Genomic DNA, 25,083 nt, shown 5'->3' with positions numbered 1-25,083 from the left:
GGGGTGTTTTTTTTTTTGGGGGGGGGTCTAAGGGGGTGCGGTTGGGCTGGGGAGGCTGCTGGGGATGGGGGGGGAGGGAGGGCGGCGGGAGGGGGCGTGCTGCTGTGGGGTTGGGGGGGGGGGGGGGGAAGATGGATCCTTGGCTCCTCGGCTCCCCGAAGGTGGGGATGAGCTGAAAGACAAAAAGGGACGGACGTGCTGCAGGCCTGGAGAGGCGGCTGAGCCCGGGGAGCGAGGATCCGAGAGCTCAGAGGCTTCCTCGAGGTGCTGAGCAACATCCGAGGGCCGGTAGGTCCCCCTGGCTGCTCCCCGGCTCTCCCTAGGTATTGTGAGGCGAGTGAAGGACTCGGTGCCGAGCGCTAAGGTCATCGCCTCCGAGAACTGTTGAACTGGAAGGAAGGTGCTCGTAGGAATCAATGGAAACCTTTGTTTGAAGTCTGCTGTCTGGAGGTCCACCAAATTAATAGCTACGACTGTGGGAGGGAGCTAGGAGAAGGCTCTGTACTGCAAAATGCTTATTTAAGCATCTCCCAGGTTGGCGTATCAACGTGTTGTATTTTTTTTTTCCCCATGCATAGAAGGTGCTTTGCAGACTAAACTTTGTTATGCTGAGCTCATGCTGCACTTTCACACAGTAAGTGCTGTGTGCTTTCTGCAGTGTTTGTTTTGCAGGCTTTTTAGCCATGTTCTTCCTGTGCATGTCCTCATTCTCCACCCTCCTGGCTTTCTACTTAGTTCCAAGGAGCAGGACAACGACAAAATCTCGATTCCCATTTTCACATATGAAGGCTTCTTTCTGTCATCGCGACGTTCCTTAAAGCTGACGCTGCCAGACTTAAAATTTAAATTAGGTTTAGAGACCACTCTAGCACCTTCCATGGCCAGAACAATGTGAAGGCTTTAAAGTTAAGACAATCGTTTTATGGCCGCGTTTCAGATGTATTCCAGTTGTTATCACAGCTTTTCTTGTTACATTCCTGAAAAATTACTGGCAGTGAGGATCAGCGAGTTCTTGTTTTCTTGGTTATGACTTAAGATGAGTTGTCAAGGTGCCAGCCATTTAAAAGCTGGCTAATATTTTGGACTAATTCTTACGTTTCCCCAAGCATGCTTTCCCCCCAAAAAAAATCTTAACAAAAATATACATCAGAGAATGGAATGTTGTTCGTAATGTTGGGAGGCTAAATAGTAGAAGGGTGAGACACCCTTGCACTGAAACTCCTTTATTTCCTAGGAAAGCTGATGTTTGTTGATTCTTCTCAGCACCCATTCAACTTCTGGGTTGTTTCTGTAATCTTTAGTAGCGTTTTTCATTGTTTTTAAAAAAACCTGCGAGAACAGTGTCTGCTGAAATCCTTTGAATATGTCCTCTTAAGTGTTGTTAGCTCTGAGTCATGTATCAGAGCATTTTAGTGGTGGAGGTGAAAAAGCAGCAGGGAGAAATGAGCGTTAAAGGCTAAAGTCTACTGAAGCACGTTGATCCCAAATTCCATTTTGTTCAGTAGGAGGTAGGTGCCTAAAAGTTTCTGTAGGACCGAGCCTCTGTGAATTTTTATTTCCAGTTATGTGAAATGAATACGTATCTTATTTTTTTTTAATTACGGTTACCAACACAGTGGCTCAGATATTTTTCTTAGAGCTTTGGACGCTGGTGATTTTCCCTGATGTAAGTGAAATATGAAAGATTGTAGACTTGTATTTATATCTTTCCTGTTTCCTCCCTCTAGCTTCCTCATGCCAGCATCGCTAGATGATGGTTGTGTAATAGCTCTGCATTTACAGTACGTTCTCCAGAGTGCCTTTCATGTGAAAGAGTGCTTAAAACTGCAAAGGGAAATCCCTTTGCCATAGCTAGATTGTGGTTGCAGCAGAAGTGGAAATGCTTCAGCTGTTCTTCAGCGGTTCGGCTCAGGAGAAGTAAATGGACTTCTTCAGATGAATCTGGGCAAGCTATTTAAGCGTACAAAATAATGTTTGAATATTTCCCCCACATCCCTCCTCCCTTGTCAAGGACAAGCAGGTTGCCAGCTATTCTTCCTTCAAAGTGCTGTGGCATTGGGAGGGGGGTGGGAGGGGGAGCCTGCTCCTAGAGAACTGTGCTGGCCTCCTCTGAGAGGATGTAACGTGAAAGCTGGCAATTTAGAAAAGGAATGAATGCGAACACTGTTACCGTAGTTCTCTGCTGAAACGCTAATAAACAAGTGATGACAGGAAACCAGATAATGCGTCCGTATCCTTAGAAGTGTGAATAATTGTTAAACCGAACCAGCAAATGGAGTGCAATAAGACCCCAAAACTGCACGATGGAAGACCTGAAAGAAAGGGATGATCGCGTGTCAATTTTTTTTTTTATCTGGGCAGTTCGTTGGCAGCAGGTTAGGGTTAGCTGTGCTGTTACTGCTTCAAGAAAAAGACAGATCAAAATGAGAGCTGTAGAAGCGCAGAATACTTGAGCGTCATCTCAGCGCAGCTGATTGGGTTCTTTTGTTGGCAGCTGTGGCAGGGGAATTCTGGCAGCAGACTTAATAAGATGTGAATTTCTCATGGAAATACTGTGTTTACCTGATCGCAAACTAGGGGGACAGATAGCAGAACAGGATTACGAAGCACACGCTGTTTCTGTCCTGAGTTCACAGACTCGCAGAGTAACTGTGGTTGGAAAGGGTCTTTGGAGAGGTGACTCCAGCATCCTCTGCATGTGGCAGCCTCAGCTGGAACGGGTCGCTTGGGAGCGTGTCTGGTGTGGCCTTGAATATCTCCAAGGTGCAGGCTGCAGCTTCTCTGGGCAAACCTGTTTTTAATCCATAACAGGGTCAAACGTTGGAACAAAAACCTTTGTTCACATGGAATTTTTCTGTCTTTCAGTTTGTGCCCTTTACCTGTTGTCCCTTCACTGGCCACTACTGAGAGTAGTGAGGCTCTGCCTTCTTTCCCCATCAGGTATTTTTACATACAGATAAGATTCCCCTCTGAGCCTTTTCTTCTCAAGGCTAAACAATCCCAGTTCTCATCCTCTCTTTGTATGCCAGAATCTCCAACTTCAGAGCGATCTCGGTGGCCTGTTGCTGCACTCCCTGCAGCGTGTCCATGTCCGTACTGGAGGCCCAGAACCGGGCACAGCACTTGGGAGGAGTTGCACTTGTGCTGAGCAGAGGGGAAGGCTTACCTTCCTCAACGGCCTGCTGGCCACGGTCTTCCTAACACAACCTGGCTGCTCTTGCTGCAGGGGCGTGCTGCTGTCTCGTGGTCAGCTTGTCCACCAGGATCCCCAGGTTCTGTTCTGCCAAGCTGCTTTCCAGCGTGTTTAACCAACGTGTGGTTGCTCCTTCCCAAAGTGCAGGACTTGGCATTTCCCTCAAACTCATGATGTTCTTGCTTGCTCACTTCTCTAGCCTGTTGAGGTCCCTCTGAATGGCAGCATGACCATCTAACCTATTAACTTCTTCAAGTTTGGTATTTTGAAGGTGTGCTCTGAACCATCGTCTAGGTCAGTAGTGAAGATTGGCAAGCTGTCAGGTCAGCCTCTTTTCCTGCTGGAGCAGAGAAGGTGCAAGATTCATTTTTGCATAATCACGCTACGTTTTTTCCTGCCTTCATAAGCTTGACTGGAATTTGTTGATTTTAAACATGGCTTTGTACTTTGACAGAAGTATTCAACGGCTCGTAATATCGAAGCTTTGAACGTACAACAGCAGAAGTTGTTCAGTGAGTGATATAGGTGGAACAAGAGGACAGAAGTAATACAACTCCAACACCCAGTGCCCTTTCAATATAGTGGTGCATAAAAAAGTGAACACTTCTCAGGTGGGAGGCTGAAGCTGGCTGTAGCAGTAAGTCACCTCTGTACTAACTCAGCATGAACGCTCGTATCTCGCACGGAATCAGTCTTCAGGCTGGGTGCTCTGACTCACGTAGCGTGCATTAAATGGCCATACCAAGCATTAGTATGTTGCTGAATAATGCACTTCCTGTTTCAACACACCAGGAGCATGCCAGCAAACAAGCGTGACATCTTCTGCGTGCTGTTCTCCTGCACTGGGCTCCACGTGCCTCTGGTCAATGGGAAATCTGAAACTCTGGGACTTCGGGGGAAGTTTAACATTGGAAGGCAGCTGAAGTAGGAATTGGCTCCTGTGGGAATTGGTCTCTTTCCCACCCCTGCCCTCAGCTTATAAACTACATTTGCAAGTGATTAATGAAGGAAGAAAACAGTAAAAGGCAGTAAGTAGCAGTCTAGGCCATGAGCTAGGCATGTTGCTTGATTTTTTTTCCTGGAGGCACAATAGTGTACTGATAATACTTCAAGGAAAATCCTCGCAAACATTTTGCAGAAGACCTCCTGTTAGTATCGTCAATGTGAATTCTAATCTGATGCTGCAGTTCACAGTTGCCGCATACTTGATTTGTAGTGTTTTCACAGGACAGTGCCCTGTGATCTTACGAGTTTTGTTTGTGTAAGTTTTAGATGCAGAAATGATGTTTGTATGGTAGCTAACATGTTGGGGTCTTCAAATGTTGATGTAAAGCAAGAATATCTGTGAAATCCGTGGGTCTTTGAGCAGTGAATGCTTTCAGAAGCTGGAAAACAGTAGTAAAGATGAGCTAGCAAATGTTTGAAGCTATCGTAGTAAGAGGAAAATGTACAGCGGTAGGAGTGGAGCTCTTATGGGATCTTACGGACCACCCAGTGCTATCAGTCTTTGTGAACTTAAGAAGCCACCATCACGATGTGCTTGGCCTCCCATAGTTTACTTCCACGTAGCACATCTTCAGGCTGTATTCGCTGACACAGGATGTGAAATATGCTGTATTGATGCTTACCTAATCCAATCTGATTTACGTTATTGCTCATTTAAATAAAGCAGGGTTAGATTGTCAGGTTATCTTTATTATGGTGCCCAGTAATTTAACCGATTCATAGTCTGCTCTTGATTTACTTCGGTTTTGGTTTCGAGCCTTCTATGGATTGCCTTGGGTTGTAAGCTGCAACGAGAACTAAGGTAATACAGATAATCTAGGGAGAAGAACTTTGGTCATTCCTATTTCCTGATACAGATCTACTGAACCAATAATCCTTAATTATGGGTTAGGTGCAATGCTGTCACTTGAGCTGGAACCAGGTGTTTTGGGAGCAATCGGAGCAGAAATAGGATCCTTAGCCTCAAGGCTCCAGCCAGTAGCATGGTGGTGCATACACACAGGAGGACAGTGACAAGTGCTTTCATTTAAAGAGGTGGTACTGTGATTGAAACGAAGAAATGTTTGGCGAATAAAGGATCTAAAGAAGGTGTGAGGCCAAGGTGGCAGCTGTCAACAGATGTCATGAGAGTGACCAGTCTGTGATGCCATTAGCGTGGCTCTAGGCAGGACTCTGAAATGGCCGTCAGCCTGCTCACGCGAAGATGTGAGCCACTTTTGTATACCCACATGGTGGCTTTGTAAAACACTTGGCTAAGTTTTTGGAAACTTAAACTGTTTAAAAAATTAATACTTTTTTAAAAAATCCAAATGATCTACAACTGCATTTAGGCTTATGCAATTATTATTTCTGTTTTGATCTGTCTCTTCAAGGATTCATATTCATGCTTGTATCTAATTAAACCTAAATCTATTATTCTAAGCCTCTCCTTTCGGTTATACGCTACTTCTCCTTTCTTTTAATTTTATTTTCCTTTTCCAATTTTGCCTAGAACAAGGAAAAAATATTACTACAAGGGACTGATAAGAGCTATGAATCAGAAGAATTCATTCTGTGAATAAGTGATGATGTAATTTACATTTTGGATGAGTTCAGTGAGAAATAGTGATGCCATCTCAGCTCTAAAATAATCCAAGAGTTAGAGGAAGAAATATAAACAAACGTTCAGGATTTCAGTAATTCTGCATAGAAATACTGATTTGTTATTGGCTTGAGGGGTAAATTGCAACAGTTTATCGTACTGTCATTTTTCACCTGGCATCATTTGTAATAGTTGTCCTGGACTTTTTCTGTTTTGTTGAAGGTAAGCATGGTGACCTAATTGTGTCTTAAAGATGCAGCTTAGCGCTCAAAGGTGTTTTCTTGCTCAGTTTACCTTTTCTTACAATGCTGTCTATTTTCAAACTGTTTAGGAGATGTTTTTTTCTACATTCTCATACTTCCTCTTCCCCTTGCATAAAGTAGGACTAAGTTCTCTTTGCTTCTGTGGTTGGTTTGTTTGTTTTTGTGGTTTGAGAGCTTCATCACTCTTCCTTTCTTTTCCCTACCTATCTATGGCTAGGCTTAATGTCATGTAAGGGTACAGTATATAGTATTGGAAAAAGCTTTTTTATATCTCAGAAAGGCTTCTATTGAATTAACTTGGAAATGTGTAGATTCGTACAACTCTCTGGTGCTTTGCAGGTCTCATAAGCTAAGACAAGTGAGAGGAAGCACATCATTTTTCCTCTCCCTTGAAAGCAGAGCATAGTTCTGTAATGGTTTCCCCCACCTAATCTGGTAGGACTCTTATTTTATTTTTTTTAAATTTTTTCTCCCCTTCCCACTAATTAACTGACTTCATGTACCTGATAAGAATTAAAAATCCATTTTGAATTCCCTTGTGCCCAAGACTGGGTTCACTTGAAAGGATAGACAATATAGATATTTATGTCTTCAAACAGCTGGACGCTTCACGGCAAGAAGTATATCTACATTCAGCTCTGAGACTGTAATGGTAAGGAAGGATGATTCATACAGACATCCACGAAGTCAGGATTTATCGTTATCAGGCCCCTGCCTGTGAGTGGGTACTGTGGTCGAGTTGCACCTGATTAACTTTTTTCCACCAAATCCAGGGGAAAATTGGATGTTCTTTTACAAAACTTTAGACCTATGTAAATTATGTTTGTCTGTGCTCTTTTTTTTTGGTGAAAAATGGCTTTTAGAAAATAAGTCTTTGAGAACTCCAGTTGGCCAGAGGCTGGGAAATGATTAATGGGTCCTGCTGTCATTTGGAAGTACCATCACATAATTCTTCCTCCATTGTGATGACTTTTTTTTTGAAGTATCGCTCTTGCTCTGTAATCTCCAATAGCTGAATGGTACCTATACAGAGTGGTTTTTCTGCTGTGATTGAAGTAGTTTCCTATATGCAATCGCTGTGGAGTAGAGGTGTTTTTTAATGTTCTGGTCAGATAGAGATTGGTTGGGCTTTCTGCTTTTATTTGGAACTCTTCAGGCTTGAATGTGCATAAGTGAAGGGATCTGGTCTGTATTGTGGGGTGGGGCCAGATCAGTTTGAGAAGTAGCGTGCCAAAGGGCTGGTGTAAGGCTCAAGACTTGTAGATGGATAAAAGCTTGCTTTTGCACTAACTTAGGTTTTTCACAAAACATCAGCTGTGAAAGAAATGTGTGCAATTTAATCTTTCAGTATTAATGTAGGCCAGCTGGGAAAACTTGTGGGCAACATCAGGCTGGTATTTGACATTTCATGCAGTAACATTATGCTCTGGTTCAGCATCCTACATCCTAAAGGAACAGAAATGCAGGATGTAACAGTTTCTGTAAATAAGCTTATTTCTTCCCCTGGGGAGAATCCTTCCTTCATGTGTCCATAGTTTTCTGGAAATTCTGGTATATTTTCTTCTGGATTTTTTTCTGGAAATTGTGATAAAGGCTGGTCAATACACTTTTTCCTGAAGTAGTCTGAGGATTTTTTTTTTTAGGATAGCTATGCAGGAAGAAGTAGAAGCATTTGTTTCAGTGCTTCTTCTTCCTTAAGTAAAATTCTGGTGAGGTGCTCAGTACATGTAATTGATTTCCCTTTACAACCAATGGTTTATTGATGCACATACACTATCCTGCCTAATCAAATATGTAATGAAGTACATTATTTAATAGGGCTTCAAAAGGAGAGTCAGGTCATCCGGAGACGCTGGACTTCAGTGATTTATTTTTTTTAAAGGGGGGGAGGCAGTGACACGTTGTTAATATGTGAGTATTACTGATTGCTTTTTGAAATTATCCCTTACCAGGAACTCTTGAAGGAAAGAAGAGGAAAGTTCTTACGTGGGTAGGTAACTGAGGGAAAGACGGGAGCTAAAATTCAAGGTTTCCTAGCCAGCTGCTATATGGCAGAAGGTTAACGTGAGCGGTCTGCCAGGGTCTCTGCTGGTACTACTGATACTCAGCTTTTTGACCAGCTTGGAGGAGAGAATGAGCACTGAGGCGATCCTGTTTCCTTGATGATACTAAAGTAATTAATGTATTACAGACATAACTCAAGTGTGAAGCACTGTAGAAGAACAACGAGAGATTTAAGGGGTATTAAAATCGTAGATGAAATTCAGTGTAGGTAAGTGTAGTGCAATACAGTTGTTCGTGTTTGTGGAAGGAAAGAGTCCTGATCTTATGTGTGAAATACCTGACTGTGAAGTGATTGTTATCCCTTAGGGAGATCTTGGGGTTATAGTGAATGCTTTCTGGGAATACTCAGGGTAATATTGATAAAGTTAAGACACGTGTTGGGGAAGGGAAGAATGGAGACCCTCATTACACAGCAGTAAAAATCCAGAGTTTCATCTTCTCCAGAGTAGTATGAGTTAGCCCGGTTTTCACCCTTGTCTCTTCTTGAAAAAGGACTGGAAAACATCCACAGAAGGACAAGTGATTAGAGATACGGAATGGCTGTATTCAAAGAATGAAGGGCCTCTTCAATCTCAAACGACAATATGTGAGGTGAGGAGACAGTGAATGCTCCTTTTTTCTTCCAAAACAAGAATAAAAGGGTTTCAAATGAGGCTAGCAGATGACCAGTCAAAACCCAGAAGTGTTTCTTCACACAATGCAAGAGGCTGTGAAACACCTCACCACAGGACGCTGGATTGCTCAAGTTCCACAGGTCAACAACAACCAGCAGGGCTTGTGGATGAGAAATGTTCTCGCTATAAAACCTCTACCTTCTGCTCAGGTAGTCCTAAGAAACTATTTGGGATTAGTGACTTCATGTTGTTGCCTCTTCAAGTGCCATGCCCTTTCTGGATGCTGTCAGGGGAAAGGATAGTGGCAGGGGGACTTCTGGTCTTACCTGTTACAGCCGCTCGTATCTTTATGTGCCAGTTGTCAGCTACGGCTCCTTCCTCCTTGCTCTGTAACTCCGAGAAAATTCTGGCCAGCCCTTATCTGTGCCCTTCACCTTTAGGTAGCAGAGGGCTGCTATCAGGTTGGGCCTCTCCTAGCTCCCTGTGGCCTTTTCTTCTGCAGGTGAAACACGGCTGCCCCTCTCAGCCTCTTTGGATGTTGTGTCCACCATTTTGGTGGCCTTCTTCCAGGCTCGTCTCCTCTGTGTGAAGGGCCTGAAAACCAGACATAATATTCCCAGTGAGTCTGCCTGAGTGCTGAGCATAGGGAATAATCGCTTTTCTCAAGCTACTGCCTCCAGCCTTGCTAATGCAGCCCAGTATGTGGTTAGTGTTCTTTGCCAAGAGCCTGTTGCTCACTCCTGTCCAACCTGGGGTCCATCAGGACCTCTCCATCTATTTCTGCAGAGGTAGTGTCTAGAGTTGCGTTGTGTCAGGTGCAGGGCTCTGGTTTCTGCCTTGACTGAATTTCATGAAGTCCTTGGTGCATTTCTCCAGCTTGTCAGGCTTATTCTCGATGGCAGCTCTACCATCCAGCGTTATCAAGCACTTTGAGTTTGTTGTCCTCTGAGCTTGCTGACCAAGCCCCATTCTGGAGAGCACTGATGAAGGCATTTATATGAGAGCTGATCACACTCCTTGGGAGTCAGGCAGTCTTGGCTACTCGTCAGGTGGATTTTGAATCTCTGACCATTGTTCTTTGGAGCCTGGCTGCCCAGTCGGTGCCTAAACCATGGGTATTCCACCCAGTTGGTTTGCATCTTCCCAGTCTGGCTATGAGGGTACTGTGGGAAGGCCACATCAAAAACTTTACTAAATTTGGCATGAAGACCACCAGGGCTGTCTTTCATTCAAAAGTAGTGGTTTCATCACTGAAAGCAGACAGTGCCAAGCATGATTTCCTCGTGGCAAATCCAGGCTGGCTGTTCCTAGTCACATTTGTGAGCTTGGAAATGGCTTCCATTGGAATCTTTTTTTCATGAGTTTCCCAAGAACTGAGATGTAGGAAACTACAAGCTGGTCTTCCTCATCTTCCAGCTTCTCTTCTGGAAGTGAGGCAATAAGCTTGCCCCTTCTGGTTATTGAGGACTCTATGTGTTCATCGTGACCTTTCAGAGATGACAGCAGCTTTGCAGTGTCATCTCCTGCTGTCTTTAAGACTGCTGGGAATAGTACCTCTTCCCCAGACTCAGCTGCTTGGTGCAGGAGCTGGAAAGCTTGGGAAAAGCCCTTACAAGTCAAGACAAAGAAGGCATTTAGTGCTGAGGCTTTCTGTTGTCCTTTGTTGCTAGGTCACACATCCAGTTCTGTAGACTTCATCTTCCTTATGCTGCTGATGTGTCTATAAAGCTTTTGTCATTTTAACTGCTTATTAGTTAGAGCTCTGGTTGAATAAAATGGGTGTATGTGTTGGCCGTGCCGGCGATGAGTGCTGGTTTTCCAGCTGTGACTCAGCACGCTTTGTCTGTTGTGGCAGGATGAGTTAACACCTCAGCAAAGGTCTGGCCACGATTCATCTTGCTCTTTCTCACACCTGGTTGAAGGGTTCTGTGCTTGGGAGAAAGCACGTTGGGAAACCCCAGTGCTTAAGGAACGAAGAATGACTGTGTAGGTCATGGAAGGTGACGGTTTGTATTAGGGCTAAAACATCACAGTGGTCTCAAGATGTCCTTAGTGGAAGTCAAGGTGCTAAAAGCAGCAGAAGTCCAGTCTGGTGCTCTGACTCCCACCGGTGTTCCATGTCTTTGAGGCACTGGAGTTTTCTCGATCAATATAATTAAGGAACTTGGGGAGGGGGATTTCCATTTTACTCTCCCTTTCTGTAGCGTTAATGGCTAAAGATGGTACCTCCTCGTGGCATGGTTTTTGAAGCCAATTTTCCCTGACCCTATAGAGAAGTTTGGGGTGAGGTAAGAATATTTATGGGCAGCCCATTTCTATATTTTCAATTTATGAGTGGGGTACTGGAGGTGTATGTGTAGATGTACATAGAAAATCATGAGAAAAGTGGAAAATCTCATTAAAATGTTGCACAATTAATGCAAAATCTAAGGTGGATATGCATTGTGTGATGCTATGTAGAGAATTGCCTGTTTCAACTTTATATTTCTGTACTGATTCTTTTTATAGTGTGATAATAACTACTTGGGAAACTTATACTGTTTGCTAACCATCGGTATAGAATATATGCAAGGATTTAATACTTACTGTTTCTTTCCAGTTTTAGCATGTATTTAGAAAAAGTCAAGGAAATAGTCTCATTTAGTAAACGAATGGCTTACTGCAGGATGTATTTTGATGGAAATGTATTCTGTAGATAACTCAGTCAGTCTGATTAGCATTTGCGGGCTGGAAGGGGACCACGTTTGGGCTGAAGGCCAGGCAGTTAACGTCACAGCTGAGTTCCTAAGTCTAAGCTTAAAAACTGCTACTGTCATTCTTAGCTCTGCTGTTTTCCCTTCCTTCCACTCAACTCAACAACCCAGGTATGAGTCTCAAGGCTGCTTGTAGACCCAGAAGGATCATCATCTAATTCTTATCTCGATTGAGAGGTGGTTGTGCTGTCCCAGAACATGCTCCACCAAAGTCTTCTGGCTTAGTAAAACTGCAGTGAAGAAATGAAATGAAGACAACACTTGGATCAGATTATTCAGTTGTGGCTATCTCCCTGTTAGTAGTTAGCACCTAGAAACAGTCATGCACGCCACTTGTGGAAGTCTCCAGCCAAGCAGACTGTCCTTAAAACTTGAGTAGAAAAATTCTGATCTTGGAAAAAACTTTCCCTGCTGTATTTTTACCCTTGTGTGGGCTGTTCTGACTTAAATCTTCAGAGCAATCTGCCTGAAGTTGTACCCGGTTCAGTGCATGCTTCAGTTGGTGCGTTTGCAGCTGTGGAAGTTGAAGAAAAGACGCAGAATTGATTTAGTGACACTGAGTTCAGATGTGCTGCCTGCTAATACTTTGCATCTGTCCCTCATATCCTCCTGTGCACTCGTGGTGCTAGGCAGCTGTGGTGTGGTTTTTTCAAGCTTTAATGACTAGGACAAACTGGCACTGAGCTTCTCCAAAATACTTTCTGGTCAGTTCTTGCAGCTTTATTTCAATGTGCTTAAAGTTCAGTAGAGTTTTTCTTTTTTTAATTTTTCTTTAAAGTAAGCTGAGTTCTGTAAACTGGTCTTCTTGGTGAGAGGATAGCTGTTTAATCCAGGCTTGGTAAGAGCGTGGTACTTGCAGTGAAAATGTAAAGTCTCTACTAGGCTTGTGGCTACTGATAAGCAAAATTTGCAGTTGTCATGTTCCAGAAAGTTTGGTGTCCACTTTTTTTTTATAACTGAGTGTGAAAATAAACATGAACCATAATAAAGAATAATCTTCTCAGAATTACATTTTTCCAAGAATATCTCATTACTTTTTCCTTCTGCTTACTTCGATTATTTGAATAAAAAGTGCAGTTATTGTTACAGAGCCTGTAACGTTTTGAAGAATCCCGTGGTAGAGCACACTGGTGCTGGGTGGAGGGATCCCTACCAGGCTGCAGGAGCTGATCAGGAAACAGAACCGATGGGTCAGGGTGCAGAGCCTAGACAAGTCCTCTGTAAGGAGCTGAGCGGCTGCAACTTCTACATTTTGGCATTTTTAGAATCCAGGTCCGTAAAGTCCGCAGTTTCCAAATACTGCCTAAAAACTGCAAGCTCTATAGTAAGAAACAACTGCCCAAGCAAGCTATGAAAGACTTTGGTAAAGAGCATTTACTACTAGTTTATCAGTTGTGCAAATTCCCTTTTACTCTTAAAGTCATTCCCCTTGATATGTTACATTAAATTATTTGGCAATATATTTGATTTTACTTATAGAGGATATAATAAAACACCAACTCCTAGTTTCTTCCATGTAAGATATTAAAAAATCTTGGTTAGAGGGGAAGTGGCTAAAACAAGATGCAAAAACCTTTTGTACCAAGACACAATATGAACGGTGTATGAGGATGCCAGCTGAAATTGAAAATCCAGTTGTTTTAAATGTCATAGGACCAGGGACTGTGCCAGAAACTTACATGCAACGGAGACAGGGCATGGGAAACGGGAAGTGTTACTGTGCTTGCGTGTCGATAAAGAAACTAAGGAAAAGGGAGATTAAGGGTAAGACTTTCAAACTGGCTAGGTCTGTGTCCAGTTCAATTGCTTGTTGAGAATTTAACAAAACCTCTTTGGTAGTCAAGGAAAGGTGCCTCAAGTCAGTAGTAACTTCTGTGGTTGCTGACTGAAGCACCTTTTCGGAGTGATGCAGAAAGCTGATTAGCAAAGTACTTGCAGAAATTAAGCCCAGTAAATATAGGTAACTGAAGAAAATGTATTTTTCATTGAATAGTAAGAACAAGCAAAAAAAAAAAATAAAAAAGGCCAAGTTGTCTGTCTGGCATCAAGTTGTGGAGTTTAAAACAAGATTTCATTCTCCAAAACATGAAATATATTCAAAATAATGTGCCCCTATGCCCCACCTGCTGTCTGTAGAGGAGCTCTGAAACTTCTAACATCTGTGTGTGTGTGGAAAGGGAGAAGGAAAGCAAGGGCTAAAGGTGGAATAAAAGGTGGTTATATAGGTGAGCAGGCATTAACAAGCCCATCATGATGTTTTATTTTGTGGCTTCGGTTTGGGGAGGGGAGGGATTGTGGTGCTGGGGTTTCAGAGGAGCTTATACAAGGCAAATTACTGTTTTATCGTGATGCTTCCTGTGGTAAGGGTTTGTTCTGTCTTTTGTTCAGGTCTTAGTGTGAGATGGCAAAAACCAGTAAATAGATCACTTCTGTCTTCTTAGAGAAAGAGGAGCCCTTTCATATCTCACCAGGATGTTGTTAGTACTAATGCAAATCAGAACAACCCGTTGTAGGACAGGTGGAGTGTTAGCAAGCAAGTGTCGTGGCTCATCTTCATCATGCTGAACCTAAAGCCTTTATCGGCACGTTTCTAATGGTGAATTGCGACGGTTATGTAGGATCCTCTCTAATAGAGCCTGGAAAGAGAGTGGACCCTGGGGACACTTCTTGCATGCAGCTAGTTAGAAGGAAGAAAATGGAGGCGAAGTTGATACAAGTGATTAGCAAGGATAAACTTGAAAGATTTGTAATCAAACATATACACGGTATGTACCAACCACAACGCTGATTTGCATTTCCTGCTTTCCCCTCGCTATCTAATCTGGTTCTTCGCTAAATTACGCCTTTGATCAATGGAAAAGCAATCAAGGCTATAGTAACTACCTGAAAGAACTTCTCCTGGGCTTTTTTTTTTTTTTTCAAGATAAGATAGAGATGAATTATGCATGGGGCACTGGAATGTTTAGTTCTGAAACTCCTGTTGCCGTTGGAGCTCTGAAGTAACAGAGCTTCGTGTCTCCAGTCCTGGTGCTGTCGTGGAAGCAACGTGCTGGGAGCAGCTTAACTTTGTAAGCTTTGTCCAAACCTTTAATAGCCTAAAATTTGACCAGGCTGTAGGCTACTCCCATATGTGTCTGTAATGGCCATCAGTAGCCGCTTCAGCATGGCTGCTTTGTAAAGGCGTAGGACAAATAAAGGACGGGGGACCTCCAAGAGCAGTTTGTCTCTAAGCCAAGGATGGAGTTTTAAGGGGATTTATCAAACTTCATCATACAGTGTGGGCTTTTTCACCGAGAGGAAACTTGCCTGAAATTCCTCTTACGGTTACAGTAATACAAGAGCTAATAATAAAAGTAGTACTTTGTGGAAAGAAGCAAGTAGGATACCTATTAAATTTCCCGAGTTACTATTGGTATACCATGTATAACTTTGTCAGAAGCCAGCATGCATAACACATGCTTTCCTTTATACATAATTTTTATTTGTTTTCTCAACTCCTGCAGGAAAGAAAGTTGCACTTAAAATCATGTTTTGAAGGGTGATCTCTTGTAGTTTAGTTGTAGCTTTCCTTTAAATACACGTTTGCCTTTGCTTTCTGTTCTCGCTGATCTGTTTTTTATCAGTGCTTGCTAAAGTCAAGCCAGGATAGGTGAAATTGGTATCAGAAAAGAATCTACAAGCTTTTATTTCCTGTCACTGTTCGTCATAATCTTTGAAGTGCCTTTGAATCTTTGAAGTCTCCTTGCTGAGAGAGCTTAAATAAGGGCTTTGATATGGGAACTCAAGTTCAGCTCGTGACCTCCAGTGTCCTGGAACCTAGGTGTTTTTCTAAATGCATCAAATAAAATCATCCGCTTCTCTAAACTCTAGAAGACCTTTCCTTTAGTACAGAAGTTCTAATGACGTGGTTTTGCTCCTTCAGGTGCCATATGAAACGCTGAACAAACGGTTTCGAGCCGCACAGAAAAACATCGATCGAGAGACAAGTCACGTTACGATGGTTGTGGCAGAGCTGGAGAAGACGCTGAGCAGTTGTCCTGCCGTGGACTCGGTTGTTAGTCTCCTGGATGGAGTAGTTGAAAAACTCAGTGTTCTGAAACGAAAGGTAAGTGGTGGTGTACCTCATTATTGTTTTGTCTTTACAGAGTTAACACAAGTGTTTTTCTGCAATGCTGTTTGCTTAGATTCGGTTTTCAAGGTATAGGTATTAATGGCACTGTAAACAAAGGCCTGAAAATGCACGGCAGAACATCAGAACGTGCTGAATCTTGCTTTACTGTGCTTATGAAATGTCTTAGTGCTCATGACTGAATAGGAGGAAGAAGAAAAACAACCCTGAGAGGTAAAATTGATGTGTTTGCAGTCCTGAAAATGAATTTCTCTACCGCCAGAAAAGAAATGGCAGCAAAATAAATAGATATATATCAATTCCTGCTCATTTAATGGGAATGTTTGTGTGGTTGCTTTAGTTCCTTGCTTGAGGAGAACAAGGTAGGAGATAAGTCTAGAAAACATGTAAACCCCAGTGGAGATAATTGCTTGTGATGCTGAGGGTTCTTTGCAGGAAAAAAGTGCAAGTTGTAGTGTATAAAGCATGTTTGTTCTGGATTTGTTCCTTGAACACTTTTTGTAGACAGTTAACTTGCAGGTTGGAAGGTTCCTAGGTAATAGTAAAAGCATTTTAATTTTTAGCAAGGTAACTGTGAGCGGTTAAGCTTGGAACACTTGTCTGAAATGCATCTGAACTTCCATGCCTTTAAAGCATCTTTCTAAGAATGAGTTAAAAACAAAATATAGTATAGGGCATCCCTATTTTCGATGGGAATATTATTCATGCTGAGATTCATCAGAAAACTTACTTGAAATAAATCTTGCAGAAGAATGAAAATAGCTCTCTTGCCAGGCGTTCGAGTAGTGCTTCTCCAAAAATAAATAGACAAAACAAGTGGTAGCAGAGGCATTTCATTAAAACTTAAATGAAATAACCAACAGATATAAATCTTGAGACTATTAAGTGAAGCGTCAAAATACCTTGGAGGTTTGTGACATAAAAACACTGTTGTATATGTTGATTTTGGGGTTTTCTGCTTGAACAAGTTACTTAGACACTGAAAACCTGGTCTGCAAAAGACATCATAAATCTAATCGCTGTTTTCGTTTTTGGGTTGTGAGACTGAGAGGTTTTTTTTTCCACTTGTCTGTTACTTACAAAAAGAAATTACTGCTGTTTCTGAGGTGTTAGATTTTACTTGTAGGTGTACAGTAATGATGTGGAGGAGTAAGTTATTTACTTGTTAAATCTTTGCTGACTGCAGGGGTGTGTCTGAAGACATTGTTGGATGTTTTGGGTGTAAGGCTTCATTTTAGTGTAATTGCTCACTTGTTTTCGACTGTCTGAAAGACTGTGGGGAATCTTGTATCTTCTCAGAAAGGACAGTAGGCAAAAAATAAGTAAATCTGTTTAACAGTAAAAAAAATTCTGAAATACAAAGGTCTTGCCTCTGCTCCAGATTCTTTACTCTGTCTTCTCTGTAATCTGTCCAGAGCAAAATGATTGTTTTCTTTAGTGTCTGGACCCAAGTGGGACCTCTGTTTCCTCCTGTGTTTAGGCAAGGATCTGAGGAACTGCTGAGATGACTGCAGTAGACGTAGATGAGCCCTTTATTTAACACCTTACTCTCCCTTAGAGCTTTTCAGCACAGCAGGTTTCTTGGGTTCTGAAAATGATCCTGAGGAAACCTAGGCCTTTGTGTTTTCCCTTCTGTATCCTTTTTAATAGGCTTGTTCCCTCAAGTTCTATTAATGTCCAGCAGGGCAATTCCACATAGACTTGCTGCAGAGAATTTTGAAGAGGATCTGTGTCCTTTCTGAATGCGTTAAAGGGACAAAGGGGGGAGGAATATAAATACAGGTACAAAACCATATAAAGAGAACCCTTTGGAATGAGAAGGATGCCTTGAATTCTCCTATTTGTGTTGAGAATAATTCTTGTGGTTGTCTTCACATCTGATAACACTGCAGAGATAAAAGTGAGAGTGTGTTTTGGCCCGAGTTAGTGTTTGCTTGCTGAGTAGGAAAAGACTCAGTTTATAACTTAAACAAAATACTGATCTCCAAACCATATGTTACAAAATAAAGCTAAATTTAGTAATAAAAATAACTCAGCCTACAGAAATGTATATGAATTACAGTAAAACATCTTGTACAGTGATTAGGGGGTTAGATGTTGAATTTTATATGAAGGGCCAGATCAGAGGCAGGCTTAATGGGGGCAAATGCTTGGCAGGATTTTCTCGTACAGGTTTTTATTTCAGCTTGCTTTTCAAGTATTAACTCTTCCATAAGAAGTCTGTAAATGAACATACGTGGTAAAAGCAATTAGAATCAGCCTGTACTTCTGGGGCTGCAGGTGTTATCCAAGGATGATGCTGCAGCCTGAATAGCTTGAGTACTGAGAAGGGAGCCATGTCAGTATGGTGCAGTGTGGGCTGCCAAAAGCTACCTACTTTTTTAGTCTGTGCCTGATTGACAAACCTACTTTTTTTTTTTTCCATTGTCATAGCCATGCAGGTATTCAAACACAAGTTTAAAGTCGCCACGAGTCAGGTAACCCAACGTGAAGCTGCACTGCTGGTGATATATCACAGAGGGGAAAGGCAGTAAGCCTCCGTCTTCTGGTTTGCTTTTGCCTTAGAGGCATAGAAGTACTGCGAGCGTTCTTGAGTTGTGTTGTCAGATGTGGCTCACAGCTCTCACGTGCTGTGTATGGAGTCAGCTAGCTTTAAACTACAAATACAGCTGTAATAAAATTGCCTGGTAAAATTTGCAGCATAACTAATAAACCATGTAACTTTAAGGTTAAAGGAGAACAAGTATGACCACAGTATTTGTTTTCTTAACCAAAAAAAAGTTATGGGAATATTGTTGTATGTGTTTTGCACTAGGCATACCAATATGTAGATTTTAAATAAAAAAGTTAGAAGAATAGGTGCCTTCCAACTGAAACTATTCTCAATAGATCGAGTCCAACTGTTTTTCCTCTGGATAAATTTATTTTTCCAAAGTAAGTAACAGTAGATCCATGTGGCAGAGGTAGGTAAAACAGTACAGGTTTAACAAAGCTGGTTAGAAAAATTACTCTAAGACCTTTGAATTAAAGGTGCTAAAAGGCCAAATGTTTATATAATTTTCATTATTACAGGGGCTGATTAAAATGGCTCCAGTGTATTAGAAGTAATGTGGTTTGCTCTGCGTCACTCCCCAGCAGAACTAATTCAGTAGGACAGCTGCTTGAGGAAGAAGCCATGCATAGGTTAGAGGTGGAAATTCATGAGTTCCAGTTGTTTGGACAAGATGACTGTGAACCTCCATGGATGTCTTTGCAAGGCATTCCAGCAGTTTCTGCTGTAGTTGGTATCTTGCCTTTTTTAGACCAACTAAATGTTAATCAGAAAAAAACGTTGCTTAGAAGTGCATATGCTCATAAGTAATTGTGTTATGCAAAAACTGCTGGTTATTAATATGCAAGAGTGTCTCAAAACTGGGCCAGTCATGCTGAAACCTCCCTGTTAGCATGGGAAATGTCTTTCTAAATGACAAACACTATTGGTAGTAACTGTGCAGTACATAAAGTATGCTTACAAATAATCCCTATTTATTTTTTTTATTTAAAAGCAAATGAAAAAAAATGTATCTCTGATTGTTCCTGTTTAATTATTTCTTTTTAGGCAGTTGAGTCAATCCAGGCTGAAGATGAGAGTGCAAAACTTTGCAAACGTAGGATTGAGCATCTGAAAGAACATAGTAGTGACCAGCCAGCGGCTGCAAACATGTGGAAGAAGAAACGTATGGATCGTATGATGGTGGAACATCTTTTACGCTGTGGCTACTACAACACGGCTGTAAAGCTAGCAAGACAAAGTGGTATTGAGGTTGGTAGCAATGTGTACTAACTTAGGAAAAACAAAATGGTAGTAAAGCTAATAGAAACTAGCTACCTTAGCTCTATAGCAGCTTTTTTATATATAAGAATGCCTTTATCATTAATGTTGGTCTGTTTAGGCCTGCGTGTGTTCTCCTTCACATAAATTGTACTTTTGTGCTTAATAAGCCAAAATTGAAGGCATAACTTTTAGTCACAAATGAAATGCTTCTGGACAAACTCCTTGCCCTTTAAAAATTTAAAATTCTTCTCAAATGTCATGGTGAATTTCTTGTTAAAGTCCTTTAGGCTGCTGACTAAGCAGTTGGTGGAGCTTCCCATCTGTCTAGCTACATTCAGATGACTTGTGTAGGTGAGCAGATTAAGTAGGATGACATATGCTGGTTGCAGGAACAACTGTTTTATTGTATCATCCTACTATTTAATACATTGAGAGGAAAGCTGACTTAGACTTTGGAAAATAAATCTTGATATAACTTGGATTTATTAGTACCAGTATGTCTTACGTTTATGCTGTTTAGTTTATTTCAACATCCAGAATTCCATGGTTATCATTTTCCTTTTCATTTGGTATCTAGTTGGTGCTGCTTTTATCCCATAAATGCCTATGCAGTATTTGAACTATGTTCAATAATAGTTTGGAGTTCACATGCCTTGACGTAGCTTCTTTATGCAGTGATGAATCCATGCTGTTGTCTTCTGACAGCCACAATGACATTAAAACTGTTATTTTTAACAACTTGCTGTTTATTTAGAGACGTTTTGTTAATTTTTAGGTAGCATTTGCTATTTGATCCTTAGTGATTCTTGAATCTTAAGTTCTTTTGATGTTCCTGATTTCAGAAGACGTCCACTTCATCTGGTTAAAATCCAGCTTTTGTGGTGATAGTTGCGATAATGGTATTTTGAGTTACATACTTTGCCTTTCTCAGGTGACATAGCTGAACACCTCAACTAGCTCAGAGAAACTTGAAGGGATTGTAGTTCCTGGTGTCAAATCACAGTGTAAGGATCTGTTCTTTGTCTTACACAAAGACCATTATCTGTTGCGTGTCCCTCTTGTTCCCCGGCTGCCTTACCACTCCGATTCTGTTCAAGCTGCAGTGATGTTGGTAAATACCAATGAGGAAGCATCAGATAGACATGGAATGCAAGGGAGAAGGGAAAAAAATGAATTACAGACTGTTGGTAGGAAATAATCTTGCTTATACTCACTGAAGAGTTTGCTATGCCTCACTGAAGACAACCGATGCATGTGAATCAATACAACAGGGTGAGACAGTTATTCAGGGATCCTGTAATTGCAGATGAATGGTCAGCAGCTCTTCCACTTGTGGTAGATGTCTCCCTCTGTTTTAGCAGGAGCTCCTCTCCTGCTGAATCACCATGCTGTCATACTTACTAGTTGTGCTGAAAAAGCACTATGGAAATATTTTTTCACTTGTATTGTAAGATCTATTATGCCTGACTAAGTAATGCTTAGCTCTGGTTTAGATACGCACGTGGAAGTCTATTGTGATACGCTGCAAGACTGTGGTACAAAGCAGTGCACTTGTGGAGCCTTGTAACTTCTCACTCTTGAACAGGAGCTTTTGTTTTTGTTTTGAATGTATTAAATAAGCTTATTTAACTTCTGCCTCCAAGCTGAAGTATTTGTATTTGCATAACATCAAAGCATAAAACAATTTAGTTGCGCATGTTGAATGCAGCGAGACCGTATTTCTTCCAGCTTGCTAAAACTAGGCGTTTTAGGCAACATTTGAGTTTACTTTTTGGCTAACTGAGGATAGGCTTCGCTTAGTCTCAACACTGCTCTCTCTTTCTTACTGTACGGTGATGTACAGCAGTAGGATTTGCAGCAGTAGGATAATGAGACCTGATAGTCGCACAGAATTTGTGGTGTTATGGGTTTAGTAACAGACAACTTCCCTGTTCTTTGTTCCTCCCTTGCTGAAGGATATGAGCATTGAATCGCTCTCTAATGCTTAATAATGCAGCTCTACTGTGGAGATTACAAAATACCATGGTATTTTTCCTTCATCCAAAGTAATATCTTTCTGTTTACCGTAGTCTTAACTGTAATTTTGATAAATGTCTCTACCACTGCTGGCTTCAGGATTGCTATTCTGTGTAGTGAATCTGGTTACCTCTGTTACCTGATTTTTTTGATACATCAAGACAATCTTGTTTCCACTGAGTAGGTTCCGTACCCTAAGCAGGAACTTGGAAAAGGGACCACAAAATCTGCATAATTAAGAGCAACATTTCTTCTTTTCTGAAAGTTCAGCTTTGTGCTTGACTTTTTTTTTTTTGGCACGTTCTGAGAGGCAGCACTTGAGTTTCCTCAAATCCTGAACTGTTAGAAGTTGATGAAGGGTAGGTCCTTTTAGCACAATACTTAGGATCAAAGGATTGTGGAGGAGATGGGGGAGGAACAAACCTTTTGTTTTTGTGGAAGGGGTAAAAAAAAAAAGTCCAGCTGGAGGCCAGTCATGAGTGTTGTAGCCCAGTCACTACTTGATCCAGACCTGTTCGACATCATTGTTAATGACCTAGCTGGTGGAACAGAGTGTCTTCAGGAAGTCTGCAGGTGATAAAAACCAGGGTGTGTGAGTGATACAGCAGAGGGTTGTGGTGCCCTCAGAGGCACCTCAAATGGCTGGAGAAACGAGCAAATGGGAACCTCATGAAGTTCAGCAAAGGAAAGCAAGAGCCCTGCACCTAAGGAAGAATAACTCCAGACACCAGAACGTGCTGAGGGCTGACTGACTGGAAGACAGCTTTGAAGAAAAGGAAGGGAACGAGAGGTGAGGCTGGTGGACAAATGAACATAACCAAGCAATGCACCCTTGTGGCAAAGAAGAGTCAAGAGCACTCGGGGTTGCCTTGGGATGAGCATGTCAGCAGGTGTGCAGAGTGGTGCTCCATCCTCTCCAACACTGGTTAGACCCGTCTGGTGTCCTGCATCTAGTTCTGGGCTCCCCAGCAGACGTGCTGGGGTGTGGAGTCTCTCTGTCCTTGGAGATGTTCAAGACCAGACTGGCCTGGGCACAGTCCTGAGTAATCGCTTCTGTCAACCCTACTTTGAGCAAGGGAATTGGACAAAACGTCCAGAAATTCCAACCTTGAATATTCTGGGGTTGTTTCTATGATTGCAGGCCAAATGGCTGAAAACACTGCCACTGTTTTGAAAGGCTGAAGGAAAGAACTTTCCCCCTTTCGGTTGCAGCTGGTGGATCCTACATTAAGCAGGATCTCTCAGTAGCTGTTAGACCAGTCTTGGGAACAAGTTTCAGCCTGCGTGTTTTAAGTTCCTTGCATGGCTTCTGAACGCTAAGAGACCTGCAGAGCTGCCAAGGTACTTCATGGGTGGAAACAGTTCAGAAGTTATTCTGCGCCAGTGGCCAGTAGCAAGCTATACAATCAGTCATATATTTACCAATAAATAGCAACAGACAGCTTGCGTGGAGATTCACTATGCACCATGGTGTCCAATATTAATAATTATTGATGAGCTAAGGCAAATTCTAGTCCGCTTTCCAAATTAAGTATCTTAACAAGAATGATATTCTTGACTTCTTGTCATGGAAGGTAAGCACTTAAGAGTTGTGGTTATAAGCTAAGAAGCAAACAGCTATGAAAAGGAGTGCTCTGTGAAAATCATAAGGAAGTGTAAATACCACCATTAACTAGTTCCAGGTAGAAATAAGTTTTGGTGTACAGCATATATAAAGTATAATGTTATATGTTACCACAGAAATAAACTACTAACATGCACGGTGTGAGTTACGTCTTTAAGGAACAGTAACGCTGCTTGGGAAAGTAAACCAAAATCTGAGAATCAAAATAAGAGAGCTGACAGTCAAGGACAGAAATGTCACGCTTGTGCCAAAATAAATACAGGGGGGAAGGGATTCTAGTGCAGGTTTTTTCTTGATGTCTTCTGGCTCACTAATGATGTGAAAAATGGTTTGGTTTGAAGATATAAACTAGATGTTAAGGGTGGTTTTTTATTGCATATAAATGAAGCTCATCAGTATCAGCTTGTTACGCTTTATAATGATCTTATTTTGACTCTGTTGTGACCTTGCAGTGCAACACCAATATAAAAATGCATATTTTCATTTGCAGATTCATATGTTCAGCTAGCTGGTTCTCTATTAACTTACTTTGCTATTCCATGTTCTGCTACATTAAATGCTATTGTATTTCTGTGCCATTATTTGGTAGGCAAATCTAGTTTGAGAAACGTGGTGTCCCAGTAGGAAGTTGGTTGCTGTTTGTAGGGTAAGCTTTATGGTTAAGTTAGGTATGTAACCTTTTGGTTTGTGTTCTTTGGGGTGGTTGTCTTTTAAATTGGATGCTTTTTCAATAGGGTAGAGGAAAAAATGATCGTGATGTTCGCTGATAATGTAATAACAGTAGTGATTGTGCCAATACCACTGAAAACAAATCTAGATTCTGAAGGTACCAGTCTCTTATCATGTGCTGTAAATCCTCTTTCTGTCTTTGCTTAGTTTATTATACTAGAATAAATGTCCTTGCCTTAATGCACATAATGTGCAAGTTGTACGATCACATTTTTTCGTGAAATTATATAAATTTAAACCAAGTATCTGTGTTAGGTCAGGGAGCAAACAATTCAAAAATCTTTAAACTGATGGACAGAAGAGCTACTGCACCTCAGAGTGTATGTCTTGGTGGAGCAGTGGCACTGTAAAGTTGCAGGTATAAGAGAGCACTTAATTTGAAATAACTTTTTAATGGCTTAAAACTATTTAACATGACCTTGCTTTATAGATTATACATGCCAATCAGTTTTGCAAATTGGTGGTCTTAAATCAGTGATTAAGTAGGTGTGTGATCCTTCAAAGACACTTGACTGTCCATTTGCATTAATACCACAGTGTGTTTTTTGCTTTTGAGAATTATTGGAAAAAAAGCTGAGTATGTCACTGACTTCAAAAGTTTTGTGACTGTTGTAAATGTTGGCCTGTATTAGAAAGGCTGCTTGATGTTTAAAGTAGTGTTAAACTAATTAACAACAGGAGATGCCAATTTTCTTGAAGTGGAGATTCAGATCTTCACTGTCTCTCTTTCAATGTGTTCCTTCTCCTGCAGAATTTACTAATTTTTGGTCACTGTTATCTCCTGTAGAATATCAAAGCAGAGTAGACATTGTGAAAGCCGTTCTTTAAACACTTTATCTTTCAAACTGGTTTAGCAAATATTTTTTTTAAATTAGATTTTGATAAGCATAAATGACAGCACTCGCTGTATCAAAAAGCTGATTATCCTCTGTTCTTCCTTCTCTCCATTTTAGTCCAGTTTTTTCTCCTTTCTGTGCATAGATACAGCTTTGGTTTTAATTATTTAGAAACAACTTTGAATGGATTAACCAATTCCGAATATTTGGAAAGATGCCTGCAGCAAACTCAGGTGTTCCATCATCTAATTTGGTTAAGGCAAGTCATGAAAGCTTATTTTGATGTCCCTTGGAATAAGAGAAACTTGTATTTTTCCAGTCAAGTTGCATGGCTCTTGACCAAGTACCTGATCTCTTCATGAAGTATCCCACTGTTCCTTTCCCCCACCCTAAAGCTAAAGACTCTCTCCTCACTTTATTTTTAAAAAAGGTCCTCAAAACTGTGAAATTGTCTTCTGAAG

The 25,083-nt window shown here is 41.3% G+C and overlaps 1 protein-coding gene across 7 annotated transcripts in view; it reads left to right on the top strand.

Annotated features, from left to right (window-relative positions):
* MAEA (macrophage erythroblast attacher, E3 ubiquitin ligase) overlaps window positions 1–25,083 on the top strand; it is a 51,236-nt gene that overhangs the window by 664 nt on the left and 25,489 nt on the right. For 4 of the 7 annotated variants that reach the window (XM_080590282.1, XM_080590281.1, XM_080590280.1 and 1 more), the window contains exons 2-3: window positions 15,397–15,579; window positions 19,202–19,405. In XM_080590282.1, coding sequence (XP_080446408.1) covers window positions 15,397–15,579; window positions 19,202–19,405 — 387 coding nt within the window. Of the gene's footprint in view, window positions 1–122; window positions 289–15,396; window positions 15,580–19,201; window positions 19,410–25,083 lie in introns of those variants that run through there. The other 3 variants (XM_080590285.1, XM_080590284.1, XM_080590283.1) reach the window with 3 other exon arrangements.

Source organism: Anser brachyrhynchus (genome assembly GCF_964034855.1).
Source record: "Anser brachyrhynchus genome assembly, chromosome: 4".
Lineage (NCBI taxonomy): Eukaryota > Metazoa > Chordata > Aves > Anseriformes > Anatidae > Anser > Anser brachyrhynchus.
Note: the sequence above shows the minus strand (reverse complement) of the source record. Positions and strands in the feature narration are given on the sequence as shown.